At 38.8% G+C, this 17,393-nt stretch overlaps 1 protein-coding gene across 4 annotated transcripts in view; it reads left to right on the forward strand.

The window, feature by feature from the left end:
- CPEB4 (cytoplasmic polyadenylation element binding protein 4) overlaps positions 1 to 16,891 on the forward strand; it is a 74,535-nt gene extending 57,644 nt beyond the window's left edge. For 2 of the 4 annotated variants that reach the window (XM_019635954.1, XM_019635956.1), the window contains 7 exons: positions 774 to 797; positions 2,546 to 2,719; positions 7,459 to 7,548; positions 7,919 to 8,037; positions 8,569 to 8,683; positions 9,838 to 10,019; positions 12,472 to 16,891. In XM_019635954.1, the coding sequence (XP_019491499.1) occupies positions 774 to 797; positions 2,546 to 2,719; positions 7,459 to 7,548; positions 7,919 to 8,037; positions 8,569 to 8,683; positions 9,838 to 10,019; positions 12,472 to 12,699 (932 nt within the window). In that variant the 3' untranslated portion in view covers positions 12,700 to 16,891. The remainder of the gene's footprint in view (positions 1 to 773; positions 798 to 2,545; positions 2,720 to 7,458; positions 7,549 to 7,918; positions 8,038 to 8,568; positions 8,684 to 9,837; positions 10,020 to 12,471) is intronic. The other 2 variants (XM_019635957.1, XM_019635955.1) reach the window with 1 other exon arrangement.
- The last annotated feature ends 502 nt before the right edge of the window (positions 16,892 to 17,393 follow it).

Raw genomic sequence — 17,393 nt, forward strand, 5'->3', positions numbered from 1 at the left:
AGCAGGATGAGGCATTCAAGAGATGTTTGTTGGATAGAATTGAGGTATTGGAACGGCTGGGCTTAGAAGTGTCAGTTTGTTTCAGGGAAAACATTTTCTCATAAGTTTTCTGATTTAAAGTTTATGCTGCCATTTCTTGAGTAGTCAGGGAAATACATATAATTATATAAGTATATTTACATACTTCTCTTCTTGGCTTCAGCCTACTTGGCAATACAATACCAAACCTTTTATTTTCAACATTTGGAGCATAGTGGAAGATTTGATTATTGACAAGAAGCCTTTGGCTAAAAGGAAGTTTATAAATTGCCTAAAGATTTCAGTTGTTATGATATTCTTTATTAGGGATTCATTGAGAGATGATTACTATTTATCCTGTAATGGTGAAAAAGCCAAGAATGAAATATTGTAATATTTACTGAATTGCAAGTGAGTCAGGGAATTCTGAGAGAAAATAAGATCAATGTGGTATAGTTGGTTTAGATCATGTCACATACTCCCTTAGTTTCATACTAGTTAGGGCCTTGAGTGACAGTTACGGCAAAAGGCTTCCCTTAAAGCAAGTAAGGTTTAATACAGCTTCAGCGTGTCCTCAAAGAACTTTAAATAAGAAAGCATTAAATTGACCTCTCACCATCCAAATTCTTTGTTTTTGACACAAAATTATATATAGCCAAATTTTTTCCATTTCAAAAGCTGGTAGATGAAATCACATTGATTCTCTTGACAATGTTTGAAAGGCTGTTTTTTTTTTTTTCTCATTTGACATGCAGCAAGGACATATGGGCGAAGGAGAGGTAACATTATTGTTTTTAACTTTTGAATGTGTAGTTATATTTGGAGAGGACCCAAGTTTGCTCAATTTCTAACCCTTGTGGGAAAGGGAGGAGGGGGAGTGAAACATAGATTTGATCCATGCATACTTTACGCGTTGTAATTGACCTTATAGACCTTCTAATGTCAGGGAGTCGGAATGATAGGATTTGGATTTGAATCAAAATGTTTTCCCTATCCCTATATTATATTATAAACTCAACTCATTTATATCTAAAGACTTGTTTACTTTTATATTTCTGAAAGGAATTTCTTAGGCAAAACAATTTAAGACTCTTTAAAAAGGAAAATAAAGACTGACTCATCTCAAAATACTTGATTATATTAGAGGTTCAATTATGCTTGAATACCTTGTGTCTACCTTTTTTTTTTTTAACCAAGTCAGCGTAATACATTTGGTTTAAAATGAAATTATCTAAATAAATGATGACTCCTATAAATTTCAAACAGTGGGGGTGGGGGAAGCTCTAGAAATTTTAGAAAAATTTAAAGTGTCATTTCCTAGAGGTGCCTAAGTAAACCTGATTTTTGCCGTGTGTAATAGTTTTGCCTTTTTTTACAAGAAAGTAAGTTAGTTAAATAGCTCAGCTTCAAAATGGAAATTATTTTTGAAGATCATTCAGGAAATAGCCTCCAATTTTATAGTCGCTTTTAAATCTTCATTATATAACTCTTGAGCTGTGGTTTTACAGGATCAATTCATAACAAGTATACCGTTATTCGTGTTTAGTAATGAAAGTTGAAAAGAAGACAAGGGTGGCAACGAAAGGACATTGGAATGTTTCAATAACGGAAGAGCGCTTAAGATACAGTTCTGCAGGATCCATTAACAAATTCCTTGTGTAGTACCTAGAAGTACATTGGCAGCCTGAAAGTGACAAAACAGTGCTTGAGAGATTCTGCAGTTATTTGTAGCTCTGGGTTTTGCTTCTGATTTCAAAGTTTGCATTTTGCTGTCAGGGCAATATGGGAAGACTAGTGACTCCATTGCATGTCTGGTCTTTTCTGCTTATGTATTCTTTATGACATGATTGTCAAACAGCAGACTTGATGACTAGTTTTGAGAATTATTACCTGTAGCAGCTGATTATTACCCAGCTAACAGCAAATAGATCTTTAGCATGCCTAAAAATCTTAACTTTTAGAAGACTAGACAGTGAAGTTAGATAACAGCATGAATTGGGTTTTGATTGTCTCCCATTAGTTAAGGTAAATTAAGATGAGCGCTCACTTTAAAAATGGACACGTTCGTTTTTAAGGACATTCTTAGAGGAAATTGTACAGGCTATATTATTGGATGTCTTAAGAAAAATGTTAAGTGATCTAGCATCTGACAATCAAACCCAATACTCAGTGTGCATGCCTAAGTTGCCAGTGGCCATGGGGCCCTGCCCAGGCAGTGCAGTCTGCTGCCAGCCTCTCAGAAGAGTGCTCCCTCCTGCTGTACTCCATTTCATCGCACGGAAGTTTCTGGATCCCGGCGGGATAGCTGAGCAGCCCTCTATTTAACCATGTTCTTTCTCTCTGACTCAGTGGGACTTGAAGGGGATAGGAATTCAAGAGCATATATTGAAGCGATCCTATTTGTTATTCAGTGAGAAAAATAAAAGCGGCAGCTTTATTGAGTCAGCTGTCCTCTGTGTTTGTTGTGCAAGATAATCAGTGGCCAGGAACATTTTCTGTTAGCTCTCTGTCCTGCTTTCTCTTCCAGGTCAGTCTTCGCTGTTTCCAATGGAAGATGGATTCTTGGACGATGGCCGTGGGGAGCAGCCTCTCCACAGTGGCCTGGGTTCCCCTCACTGCTTCACTCACCAGAATGGAGAAAGAGTGGAACGATATTCTCGCAAGGTGTTTGTGGGCGGATTACCTCCTGACATCGATGAAGGTATATTTAGAAAAAGCATTACTAGCATGGTACCCAGACAGCGGCACACAGTAGGTGACTCATAGATAGTGGTCACTGTTATTGTAACGGCAGCCGTACCTGGCTCCAGGTACTCAGTTTTGATTGCATTGTGCTCTTTTCACGTCTCCCTATCAAGGCCTATGAGATGAGTTCACAGAAGGAAGGGGAGCAGGGAACCAGCTGAAGCAAGTGGTTGGACTAAATGAAAAAGTGGAAACATCACTGGGAGACCTTCTCCAGGATCCTGTTGTGGGCAAAAATAGGCGCTTAACTGCATTTTTGTCTGTGTGTGCTGCTTTGGCCCAATCAATGATGTATTTTCCTATTTCTTTTCCACCTTTTTAGGCGTGTTCCATAAATGTGTAGTTAATAGTTTAAAAGTTTGCAATCTTAGATTAAACATGAACTTTTGAAAAATGTGGCCTACAGTTATACCATGAGAAAGGACATCTTTAAGAGTTATGTGATTTTCTGAGTAGGTTTCACTGGTGAAACATTTCATGCTTCCTAAATGCCAAGCCCTGTTCTTAGGTTGGTGGACAGTGGTGGACAAAGTAGACAGTCCCTGTGCGCAGAGAGGTGACGTTCTAGTGGGGAAGGCAGATAAAAAATGAGGACGCATGCAAGAAAAGAGCAGAGAATCAGTTTTTAAAAGAAAGCAGGGTGATGTGATACAACATTGTAGGGAGTCATCTTAGAGTAGGCAGTTCAGGAAATTCCCTTTGAGGAAATGATATTTGAGCTGAGACCTGAATAAGAAGCCAGACATGCAAAGATTTTAGAGGACTAGTTGTCCATAAATATTTTATTCATCTGTGGGTGTAAGTGACCCTAATAAAAATCAAAGTAGCAGACTGTGTAGCAACCATATGTCCTTGGTTGCTTTTTTCCCGAATCTCTTTTGTCTTGGTTTCCTGAATGGAAATGGAAAGAAACTAATTAATATTATAGAGAATAGAAGAGTTTTCTCTCAAAATCTATAAGGTTTAATAATGCTGCATTTAGACTGAGATTAAATGTATTGAGCCACTTTATTTCCCTTAAGAAGATCATTTCTTTTGGAAGGTTGAGACAAAAATGCTTTCAAAAAGCCAAAGATTGAAATAAACACAGGTTGTTTTTTTTCATCTACAATAAAATGTCTCGGTGGAAATTTCAGGCTAGCCTCCGTCAGCGCCCCCTTTTCCCCAGGGCAGAGCGTGTGTTCACGGTCTTCGTCCTGGGCTGACATCTGTGACAGTATTGTCCACTCTAGTGAGCTCCTGGGGTGGCCTTTTCTTTCCTTTGGCTGAAATCCTAATTTTCCTTAGTACTCTGGATTCTAGGGTTTTTCTCCCTTTAAGGTTAAGTCGCTAGCACTCCTGAGCCCCACCTGGTCTTTGATGAATAAATTACTGCCTGCATACAGAAAGAGGAGAGCAGATGGACTCTTCCCTGACCTTGCCTGGGGTAGACTCCTCTGGCCTAGACAGCCTCCATCTTTTTGGAAAATCCCTGAACAACCTTAAATGGACAGTTCCTAAGATTCTTAAAGGCACAGGTAAATCTGACAAATTTGGCAAAGGAGGCAGTTTAAGCTAAGCAAAAATTAATAGGAATTGTGCTAGTCACCTTGCTTTATCCTTAAGACCAAATATGTTGATAAGTCAGTAGCAATTTAGGTTGGCAAGCCTTTTACTCTAATGTGAAATATGGATTCCTGAAGAACATTGTGTTCTGCAGAATTATGCACTAAAAATCACAGGCTTTATGGGGGAAATAGTGTTAGAGGCAGATCATTTAAAACCCGATGAACTTTGTACCAGAAACACTAACAAAAACAAAATTACAGTTGACCCTTGAACAACATGGTGGGGGCAGGTAGGGGGTGCCAACCCTCCCCCTGACTCCCACATTATCAAAAAATTGGGTATAACTTTCAGTTCCCCCAAAACTTAACTGCTAATAGCCTACTGTTGACTGGAAGCCTACCCGAGAACATAAAATGTCGATTAACACATATTTTATATGCTATATGTACTGTATTCTTACAATAAAGCTAAAGAGAAGAAAGTGTTACTAAGAAAATCATAAGGAGGGAAAATACATTTATAGTACTTATTGAGAAAAATCTGCACATAAGTGGACCTTGCAGTTCAAACCTGTGTTGTTCCAGGGTCAGCTGTAGTTCCTTGGAGATAAGTTGGACCATTCACGTAGCAGAGGTTAGAGGCTGTCTCAAGGAATATTGGAAATGCATCAAACCAGTAGAGCAGATATACTGGCCTGCAAGCTTGGAGACAGCACGGGGGGAAGTGGACCTCTGAGCACCTGAGGTGGTACAGACTCTCAGGAGATGAGAGCCCTGCTTGGTTGGGCTACACCTGTCTGGCGAGAGAGCCCTGGTTGCTGTGCCCAGTTTTCATTTTGTTATTAAGAGAACTGAGAGGGTGCCTGCCTGCACATCAGACAGCTGGGGCTTTTTCCTTACCTGAGGAAGCTTACAATTCTACCCCCCACTAAGCTAGCTCACGTAGCCTAGGAAAAATCATTTGTGAACCAGTAACTTCTAGGTTACTGTGAAGTCATTCCCCCATTTACCAGTCTCCCATGAGCTAAATGGTTCCGTAGAACAGGTGTCAGAGCACAGCGGGGTACACTCACAGTCGTTCCACCAGACTGGAATTTCAGCATATTCCCCATCTCTGTTTTCTGTTCTCTGTCCTGCCTTCCTACCAGGCCTTATCTACACGTGCTTACTTTTTCCAGAAGTTCCCTGGAAATTTATTTTCCTATGGTCTACTCATTAGTTGTCCAAATATATAGTATAACATAACTGGTATCATTGAAATGAATATTTAAAATGTGATCACACCTTCCTTGCCCATCCCACATTGCCTTCCTTTCTCTTCCTCGCAAGGCTCAGAAATATTGTGTCCAAGGAAGTCAGTTGGTGAGGGAAAGGGAAAGAGGGTGGCAAGTGGAGAGCGTGTGTGGAGAGGTGGGGTTGGGGGACCTGCCTGCTCAGAGGCCTCGGCAGCAGCGTGCGTGCTGTCCAGTGAATCAGGGCAGCAGGGGCTGGGGCCAGAGGCAGAAGGTAGCAGAGATGCCTGAGGCAGCCAAAAGATTGGTTTCATTGAGCAAGTAGGTATGTGTATTGATAATGGGACCTAGGTTTCTCATTGTGAGAAAGGAACTTACAAACATAGAAAGGAGGGTGACGAGAGAACCATGAGATGTGGGAGTGGAATTGGAAGTATCGATATGAGCTCATTTTTATGAACACACACAGATATAGAAATAGTTATAAATGTGTCTGTGTGAGTATATTTATATATTTTCTAGCTTTGCCCACTGAGAAGACTTAGGAAAAATGAATACTCACTAGCAATGCGCACATGGAGTACCCAGACCTTAGTTTCTAATGATCTTTAGTCGCTGAAAGGAACCAGGACTTCTTGAAGAAAAACAAACAAAAAAAGCTGATTCTACGACTGTGCAGACAAAGAACAAGATGAGAGGCTGGAGCACCTTCTTGGGTCAGAAAGCCTGGAAGCATTTAGAGAATGTTGGGGATAGGTCAAAAGGACATAGGAACTCCCATTGGCCAAATCAGGGACAATTTGGGGGACGAATTGAGCAAAATAAATAAGGAAAGAACTAAATTACAACTCATTGAATAAAATAAGTCTGTGTTGATACAAATACATGACTAAATAAACAAGTGAGAAGAGAGAGCTCTTTCTTATTGTATACTTGTAATACTAACTGGTAAATGTAGAGGGAATGATAGGATTAGATAATCACCACTTGGCAGCCATCACTGTGGTAGCTGATACAGGCAGGAGTCTTCAGTCCATGCCAAGGCTGATGAGGAAATAGGATATTGGTGGTAACACAACACCAAGTTGGCAGATACCAACATGACCAGGTGACAAGAGTCACCTGCCCAGTTAGGACAGGATGACATAGCATCATTAGATGGGAATCCTGTTTCAAATGCATACCATGAGTCTGGACGTAAGGAAACAGTACAGGCCCAGGCCGAGAGCCATTCTACAGAACGCATGGTCTGTGTACCTTAAGGCTATCAAGATGTCAAAGACAGCAAAGGATGGGGAGCTGTTCCTAACCGAAGAGGACTGAAGCCCTCGGGACATGACATCCAAATGCACTGGGTGTGCTGGATCAGAAAGGCAAAAAGATACTGTTCAGATAGGTTGGAATTCGGATGGAGTCTGTGAATTGGGCAGTAGTATTGTGTAAGAATTGACTTCCTGATTGGGAGGGTTGTATGATTGATATATAAGGAAGTGACGTTGTTTTGAGCAGTTGCTAACAGTTATGTTTTGGGTTATAGAGTGCCAGAAAAAGATGGTAGGTAGGTAGGCAGGCAGGTAGGTAGGTAGGCAGGTAGGTAGGCAGGCAGGCAGGTAGGTAGGTAGGTAGGCAGGTAGGCAGGTAGGTAGGTAGGCAGGTAGGTAGGCAGGTAGGTAGGCAGGCAGGTAGGTAGGCAGGTAGGATCATGCATGCATTTAGATAGGAGGAGGAAGGGAAAGAGACAAGAGAGGGGGATGGCAAATGTGCAAAACAGTAGCAGTTGAGGAATCTAGATGAAGGGATGTAGGCGTTTTGGGTCCTATTCTTGTAAATAGTAGATTTGAAACTGCTTTTTCTAAACTACTTCCCCAAAATGATCATAAAAATATTTAAACCTACTTTTTTGCTTTGTTCATCAGATGAGATCACAGCTAGTTTTCGACGCTTTGGCCCTTTGATTGTAGATTGGCCTCATAAAGCAGAGAGCAAATCCTATTTTCCTCCAAAAGGTAATTCTCAAGATTCAGTATACACATACAATTTATCCTTATATTGTTTAATGGTTAGCCTTTTCATAAATTCCCTCACTGGAGAATTTTCTGTTGTTAAACTTACATATTCCCATATGTGTCTTTAAAATTTCTACCTGACATATACTTTCAGTTCAAGTTGAACTTTACTCTAAAAGATGTTTCAAGATATCAAACTGAACTTAATGTTGATAATACCAGCCTTTGGGTATGAATATTAAGTTTTAATTCTTGTTTTTCATTTTTTAACTCCTTTCCCTTCCTTAGTTTTTGTTTATACCTCCTTTCTCTTGAAGAATTAGAAAAAAAGTTAGGAAACCATATAAGTTTTTTTTTTCCTTTTTATCAGGCTACGCATTTCTGCTATTTCAAGACGAAAGCTCTGTTCAGGCTCTCATTGATGCATGTATTGAAGAAGACGGAAAACTCTACCTGTGTGTATCAAGTCCCACTATCAAAGATAAGCCAGTAAGTGCATTCCAGCATGAAACAGCTTCTTGTATTTGCCGTCATCTCTGTTACACTGTCTGAAAAACCCACAGACATCTTAATGTTTCTGTTAATTGACATGTTTGTGAGTAGAATAGAAATAAATTTCTGTTACTGTTGTCAAGCTCCTAACATTGACATTCTGTATGTATATTTGTGGATATTAATTGAACACTGAATTTTTGGTTAATTAAAATATTGGTAAACCTTTACCATTAAAAGACTTCACTGGATAATGCAGTTGATAAAGTAGCTGAATTTCTTCTGAAAAATAGATTTAGTTTATAATAGGCAATTAAATTTCCACTTTGGTTCAGCTTACTCTTAAAAATGAAATGAAGGATTGGGATATGCCATTTTTAAGACTTTTCTAGTTTTACAGCTTTATTGCTTTGATGTAATGATGTGGATTATTGCTTTTAAATATATATAGTACTCTGCAACAACTGTAGGCTTCTTTCCCTATAAATTGTCCTGAGAATGAGCTGTTTGGGTTTGCACACTCCCTAGGTACAGATTCGGCCTTGGAATCTCAGTGACAGTGACTTTGTGATGGATGGTTCACAGCCTCTTGACCCACGAAAAACTATATTTGTTGGCGGTGTTCCTCGACCATTACGAGCTGGTATGATTAAACAAACAGAAAATCCTCTTTATCCTTTAGCATAAGAAATATTTGATAAAGCGTTTTCAGGATAAAGTCTCCATAAGCATTTGAGTTAATGTCTGCGTGTGAGAGTTCTAAAATCAAAGTGTGTGGGTTTGAATTCATGTGTCCTGCTCCCAGGTTGAGTGACCTTGGACAAATCACTTAATTTCTCTAATTCTCAATTTCCTCATTGGTCAAATGGAGTAATAATTGTATCTACTTGACATAGAAGTGCTTGGAGGGTTAAGTGAGATAACCAAAGCCAAGTGCTTTGGTGATGTCTCATAATGCCAGTAATCATCACTCTCATCATTACCTGAAAAAGAGAAACCGCCCTTCAAGAACAGATTATGTATGAGATGTTTAGTGCTTATTTTCCATGGCCTCATGGGCTTATCTGTTATTTACTGAGCTCTGCAATATAATAGGATTCTTAGCAGTGTATTGTTTTAGAGTAGTACTTACAGAAGAGTTTCATCCCCAATCAACTAACTTGAGGTTTAATAGTATAAGTGAGATAAAGAACATAAAATGAACAAGAATGCAATTTCAGAATTGTACCATTTCATGGGGAAGATGATATATTCATTATTTCAAGTTTTCATATGAAAAACTGTTGAATAGCTAGAGTGGGGAAAGGTAACAAGATTTTGATGGAGATAAGCTAGGAGGCCCTCCAAGCAAAGAGTCTACCACTCGGTTTTCTAGTGTTCAAATTATTATTTCTATTAAACAAGACCTTGTTAGCTGGTAAGTATATGGCAGCAGCGTGGTATAGAGCAGACAGACCAGGGTGCCAAGCCCAGCACTGTCACTTAACCACCTGTGACCTGGGACAGATTGAGCAGCCTCTCTGTGCCTCAGTTTCCTGAAGAAATCACACCTACTTCATAGTGTTGCTGTGAAGATTAAAAGAGAGCATATATAAAACACCCACCAGAGCCCCGGCCCTTAGTTAAAAGATAAAAAAATTAACACAATGGACAACTGGTTATAATAATGGTTGGTTTGAAATAATTATTATAATGATGTGAGCTCAGAGTACAGAAGACCTGCTTTGGATGAAACCTTTGGTGAGGCAGATAAATTTTCCTGGTTTCAAATACCCTCTTTGCTTCTCTCTTCTTTAGTGGAGCTCGCCATGATAATGGATCGGCTGTATGGAGGTGTGTGCTATGCTGGGATTGATACCGACCCTGAGCTGAAATACCCAAAAGGAGCAGGGCGAGTCGCATTCTCTAATCAACAGAGTTACATAGCTGCTATCAGTGCCCGCTTTGTTCAGCTGCAGCATGGAGAGATAGATAAACGGGTAAGTCCTACACCGCATTCTGGAAAGTTCTAGAAATGGCCATCTAAATGTGCCATTACCAAGATTGGAATGGGGGAATTTTATATGACAGTAAACTGACAGCTGACGGGTAAGCCTGTAGCACCAATTAGATGTATGTTGTATCATACATGTAGGGATTTCCTATGAATTTCTTCTGTTAGTTTTTTGAGTGGCCTGACCAGAGCACTATATCAGTTTACTTACTTGAGCCAATTTAATTTTTCCTAAGCTGTCACCTACATTCATTCATTTATTCAGTTAGTCATTCAATAAATATTTACAAAAGTGTAAATATTACAAAGGTGTACTGAGTTATATTAGCATATAGGCATGAATGCCCTTGGGGTCTCCTGACCTTTTTTTTTCCACCTTCGGACATCACGAGCACCTCAGCAAGCACTCTTTTCCAATGCTGTGTAGCAAATGGTGGAATAAATTCATGTCTAGGACTGCATGTCTTAGAAACATCTCATTAGAACACATGAAGTAGAAGAAGCCATAACCTTTTCGTTTGTAGTCTGTCAGCTGCTGGCCATAAGGTGGTAGCTCGTCAGCAGTCCGTCCAGCACTTCATATCCCTCTTTGTTCAGTTTACCCTCTGAATCAAAAGGCTGCAGAAAACCTCAGAGACAGCCGTTCCTCTGTTTCCTAATGTATTGTATTGGAAACGCTGTGTTCCGTTATGTATCTTAGTTCTTTGCACTTGCAGATTCATTTCTAGCCTTTGTGTCCCATGCATTCAACAAACGTTTTCATCCTTGGACAAGAAGTCCCCATCCCCCCGAGTTTCTGTCTGGTAGATGGGACTCCATCTTGTATTGGCACTACTCAGAGTCAGCCTGTGAACCGACTTCCAGGAGACACCCGGTTTGTTCCTAGTTTGTGGTGAGATAGGCATTTACACCAGAATGGGATCCACTCCATGAGGAAGCTCAGTGTTTAATGTGGCTGACTTTTTTTCCTCATAGAAAGACCTTGATGTGAAGGAAGTAAGCGTTGATTTCCATCCTGGTGTTTGCTCCTTATTTCATGGTAGACTGCGCTTTCGTTAGCACTGACTAGACATCCGTTGCTGTGAGGCCTTGTGCTCAGAAGGATTGACTGCATTGTGCTGTTCTCAGTCCGTCATGTAGAAATGATCAGGTCAATAGTGCTTTACACGTACTGCTCATTTTTCATTTCACGTGCATTCTTCCCCCGTGGCAGTACAAAATGTGAGATCATAGCGGTCATGGAACCACACTGTGACGCTACCAAAGAGAAAGGGGAAGACTGTTATAAACATGGAGGGACGGGGCAAGGTTAGCCGCAGTGCACGTTAGCACGCCTCCTCGCTGTTGATTCACACCAAAAGATTTGTACAAGGACATCTGACTGAACAGCCGCTTCTGCCTCTCGGCTTCCGTCCAGCATAGGTTTCAGAGCTGTAACGGTAGTCGTTAGAAATTCAGACTTGCTCCTCTACGATCCAGTTCTTCGACCAGTGTTCTCGCCACTCTGGACGTTATGGAATGGCCTCGGGGCCAGAGCCCGGTGGTGCTCTCGTCAGGTCTGCTCTTCCTGTTCCTCTGGGTCGTGCTAACCTTTGTCAGGCCTGCTTGTCAGAACTGGATGGCACCAATGACAGTGATAGTCTGGTGTGAGGGAGTTTCAGCCATGAGCCTTTCCAAGACTAAAAATAACCAACCCTTTTCTCACTGGTGCATTAATAGCCAGGGTATTTTTAATGCTCAAGAGGCTCAAATGACAGGTGGGCCTGTGGAACACCAGACCAGGCCGGCCCACTTTTATAAATTCACCTTTGACTTTTAGACTCAAGTAAACCATTCTTACTGGCCAAGAACAACGCAGGGTTTTAGATTGTTTTCCCAGAGCCCCAGCTTTGTGATTGTAACCCAAGATATGTACACTGTAAATAGAAACCATGCCCAGGCTTTATTACAGCTCAGAAGCTTGTGACACCGAAGCCAGGCCTCTGCCCTCTGATTGCAATATAGAAGTGTTGTTTTGTGGAACTGGGAAGCTCTTAGCTGGTCTTGCTTGAATGATGATTCCACACATGGTGAACATCCAGATCCACTATTAAAATGACGGTTTGTGTCTGTAAAGAAGCCTCTCCTATGGATGTAGTTTCATAATGTGCTTGTCTGAACAGTTGCCTTCACATTTTTTTATTTCTGGTGGTATCCTTTTGTCCTCTGAAAAGTGTTCATTTAATAAGACAAAAGTGGAGAGTGATGGGCATAGAAACCTCACCAGGTTCCTAAAAGATGGACTCTCTTCGTTTTAGTAAGAGGATTATTGACCCTTCTTAGTGGGCATCTTGGCACAGAGTCATTCAGACAGGAGATGGAGGTGTGCGTCCACAGTAAGAGTTGCCTGGTCCAGTCACTGAAAATATAAACCCGTTTTTTAAAATTTTTGATTGCAGGTGGAAGTGAAGCCATATGTCTTGGATGATCAGCTGTGTGATGAATGTCAGGGGGCCCGTTGTGGGGGAAAATTTGCTCCATTTTTCTGTGCTAATGTTACCTGTTTGCAGTATTACTGTGAATATTGCTGGGCTGCTATTCATTCTCGTGCTGGCAGGGAATTCCACAAGCCCCTGGTGAAGGAAGGCGGTGACCGTCCTCGACATATTTCATTCCGCTGGAACTAAAGGACGTCTGCAGTGCTCGTTGTCAGGCCCCGGAATAAGTGCACTCTTCTGTTAATTCTGACCCTTTCCTCAACCTCTTCACGCTGGCATGCCCTTTTGTAGCAGTCTGTAACTTAACAATAGTATAAGGAAAAGAATGGCCTATAATAGAGGTGTTTTGTAGATTCTCGTGTCACTGAAAACAATACAGATGAACTCCTTTTTCGTATTGCCATCATGTTGCCTGGAAGTTTTATTCTCTTGTCAGAGAGCAAGAGGATCCAAAACTTCCTGCAACATTTTCTTAGAGGAGAGAGAAATATTAAAAGAGAAATGAAACAATAGAGTATTTTGGGTTTTTAATTAAATTATTGTTAATAATATAACATATAAGAATACTTTTATGAAAATAACCGCGCACCAGTAACACTATCAGTCTGCCCTGACACTGTCCCCCAGGGAAGCTCCTGCCTTTGCCTTCCTTGTCTCTCCTGCCTCTCTTTTTCCATCCCCTTTCTATTCTTTCGACAGCAGCGGAGGAAGTTAACAATTATTAACAGGAAAGAGCATGTTAAAGCAAACACAAATGCATGAGCAAGATTGAAGCAGCATTATCTACTCATTTTAAGGGTTTGGAGGCTGAATAGAATTTCATTCTGCCTCAGAGTTACTACTACATCAGAACAGAAAAAAAACAAATGCAGTAAAGTAGGCAGAGCTAGGTTTATTTTCTTTTAAACAACTTTTAAAAATTAGAATATAAAAATTGGGGAAATTTACGACTGAGGGAGTGCACTTATTTATTTTTAAACTCACGTATCTGGTCACAGCCCCAGGAAACCTACCAAAGCTAGAATTAACTACAACTGGTGGGAAAACTAGCATTTCCTCTCCTAAAGAACAAATGTATAAAAATTATTTTTGATGTTATATATAAACTCTATATCCTAATTTACTAATACTCATCAGGTGTCAGCCTTTGCTCTCCATTTTGACGTTTAAAAAAACAAACAAACAAATCTAGAGATACCTCAAGGATATCGTTTTTTGATTTTGCATAATAGTATACTCGTAGCCAAAACTGGAAGACAAAAATCGATATACAAATTGGCTGCCGATTGGCTTACTTTTAGATTTAAAGTTACTTTGGGTATCCTGTAATTTAGTTGTAACATAGAAAATGAAAAAAAAAAGTTTAAAAAAAAAGTTAAGTAGTTGCAAAGTGTTTTGCACTGTTGAACTAAGTAACTGTGTAAATCTGTGCAAAGGTACGTATGTTTATCTTACTCTTCCTATAAAATAAAATAACATTACAGTTTCAGAACTTAGCATGGGACATAGTCGGTGTTTGAAGTGCCAACTTCATCAAGTAATGCATGCTTTATTATAAATAAAATTCTAGCTTTGAAAGGCGTTATTATTATGTGTTGAACAGTATGCTTCAGGGGTAAATTTAAAATAGTCTCTTGAAGCCCTGGTCATGGAAGTAACTTTTATTTTAATTGACTTTCTCTTATTAAATGCCCTACCCACCACTAAAAGGATTATCATCAGTGTGCAAAACATTAAAATAAAAAACAAAACCTAATGGCAATCTTGCTAGTTGTGCTACCTAACAGAACCATCTTAGATCCTTCAAAACCAAAGACTTGCCCCAGCATTACGGTGGTACCACCTGGCTGATGACCCCTACTGATTATCTTTAGGAAAAGCAGTCCTTTATTTTTAATACAGGCTTTAATGAACTGTATACCTGTTAAGTTCCAAAGGTCAAAATGGAGGCATTTGCTGTCTAATAGTCCAACATAGAAAGGGAGCTGCTTTTAAAGAATTCCCTGCAAACGTTGAAAGCAGTCATGCAAATGGAGGGTGCTCTTGTGTAGCTGGTCAGGGACTTTTTTTCTTTTCTCCTGAACTACATAATTCTAATTGGAATGTTCATTTGCCTCTTTTTCTTCTTTTCAATGCTTGTAGGTGGCTTGGGGTGTGCTATTGTGCTGTTCCTACTCAGTAAACAGGTGTGATGAAGAAATAACACTGTTTGAGAACTAGCTTTGAATAATAATTTTTCCTTTTGTACATGACCTGCTGAATTTCGGTACAGTGTTTTTGTAGCTAACTTATTTTGTCATGCACATAATGTATATTTGTTATGCACTACTTTTGTATATCTTGTTTTTCCAACAGTGAACATTTTTAGGCACACTTTTCACTGACGGGATATCTCTTTATGCAATACCTCAATTTTTCATATTGCAAAGAGTAGCTTTTTGTACTTTTATTACTGAGAGATCTTCATATACTTCATTTTTTAATATAAATAATTTTAATAAATTTTATTTTCTTATATTCTGCTTTTTATACATTTCAGTGCTCTGCATACATTTTAAATTATGAATGTTGTGCACTGGCAATGCTATTTTAGAGTCTGCAGAAAAGAGAAAGCATGTTGCTTAAACACCCTTCCCCAGCACCAGCTGTTGGTGTACCTATAATTTAAGAAAATAGTCGATGTGAAGTCACAAATTAATGAAAAAAAAAAATTCGCATGAAAATGACAGATAACACTGTAGTTCCTAAAAAAAGAAAAAAAAATTAAATGCATAAGCATAGGGTAGAAATTTAAAATAACAAAATTGTCTACAGCTTCTTACTGAGTTTTTAAAATTATTCACAATGCAGACATTTTTGGTGAATGTTTAGCCATTTTTAATATTAATAAATTGATGTTAAGTGTTTGATTCAGAGATGTCTGCTCTTTTAAATTATATATAAAGAAAAAAAATAACCTGCCGTGGGACAGGTGCGTAATGTTAGTATGCATGACTAATGTAAGAAATCGTTATTCTACTAATATTTACTTGTGATTGTGTGACAAGCGTGTTTACAGATTATTTGGTTACACTTCAATTTACAGGGCATAACCAATTATTATCTATTCCTCTGAACTTGCTTGATTACATGTCCTTCAGACTACATGGGATTGTAGTTGGGAGTTACCATGTAACTCAAAACAGAATTAACATGTAATTAGTTTACAGATTTTAGGGTATCACTTCAATTTACCAAGCATGTAGCTTTAGCGCACTAGCATGGCACCAGCCATGTACTTACAATGTAGTTACAGAGTAATTACATGGTTATTTTTGCAATGTAAAATAAAGTGTTTCTGATTATTTTCTATGTAAAGGAACCCTCGCCCTCCCCCTTCTGGTCCCCACGCTTTGGTATAATATATATCCTCCATACACAGACCTCTACAGAATGCAAAATAAAACTTGCAGTGAATGAATTTAGCATTTTATGAGAGTGCTGTTTGAAAGACTTGATAATTCACCCCTTTTGTTTTGAAGAGTTGAATCTTCTGTTAAAAGGTGATTTAAAACTTGAATGTGATGAATTGTGGCAAGTTAACTTCAAGTTATGTGCAATACTTATTTCAAACTTTTGAAAGATCTTTGCAGTGTAATTCTTTGTTTTTAATTGCAGACATTTAAAAATGTCATTTTCTACTGTTAAGAGTAATCCTCTTTCTTGCTGGTGTTTCTAAAGAAAAGAATCAGAAATCAATCTTTCTACTAATGTAAATTTGAGATTATTTTTAAAAATGGAATAAAAGAGGTTTTGGTCATTTGCTTTATTTTATTATCTTATTTTAAAGCTACTGTGATTGATAGCATTGTAAGAATTGGGACAATATTGTATTCAACTGTTTTATTTTTTATATTTTTAAAATTTAAAGTATAATTAGTTTTTATAATTTTCATCAGATTTTTGTTATATTTTTTGGAAGTGAAACTTTTAGCAAGTGGGTGTCTAGTTTTTACTAATCCCTAATGTTTTTTTTTTCCAGTGTATTGCTCATATTATCAGAAGGAAAAGTTATTTAAGTATGTCAGTTAATTGTACTACTTGGCTGAATTTCCATATAGTTTTTACTGTGTATGGGGAGCTTGTAGTATTTATTATAGCATTTTAAATAAGGGTAATTCATTTTTTATTAAAGTCATTTTCACGTTAAGTTCCTATTTTTGTATGTTCTACTCTTAAGTTATATAACACAGTTCCTTTTTTAAAAGAGTTCATTTGTTGAAGTGCTAGTGGAAAATTAATGTTATTAAATAGTTTGCAAATGACTATTTATACCAGTATGCATATAATTTTTAAATATTTGTAATGTGAGATGTTGAATGAATAAAACTTTTAACTCAGATTTCTTTTAATATACTTATTTATTTTCAACATAAGTAGGTTATGCTTCCATGGTTGAGGAAATAACATATAAAAAGAATGTTAAGACTACATTGGTGGGAGAACAAACCCATATGAAGAGATGTCCACTTACACGAGTACTAGTGGATAAGTGTGCATGGCTCGCGTGAGCCAGTCTGTGTCGCCGGCTCACTGTCTTTGGCCTGCACCGTGAGTTCACGTGCTGCCCTGCACAGGTCTTTTTATTTGTAGTTTCTTTAGTACGTTTTCGAGGCCTAAGCCCAGGATCCATGCGTTCAGTCATCTACCTAAAGCCAAGTATCCAATGTGAGGGAGCAGGCGTATATTTAATAGAGAAGATCGGGATCTGGGAGGTTTAGTTTGGGGACTTTGTCAACGAAGAGCCTGGATTTCTGGCCACTCTACCAGAGTGGTTAACGAGCCGCTTTTGACTTTCAGCCCCCAGTCCCTCCCTAGATCCCAACCTCATTGGATATGGCCTC

This window comes from Hipposideros armiger, unplaced genomic scaffold (genome assembly GCF_001890085.2).
Source record: "Hipposideros armiger isolate ML-2016 unplaced genomic scaffold, ASM189008v1 scaffold_25, whole genome shotgun sequence".
NCBI classification, from domain to species: domain Eukaryota; kingdom Metazoa; phylum Chordata; class Mammalia; order Chiroptera; family Hipposideridae; genus Hipposideros; species Hipposideros armiger.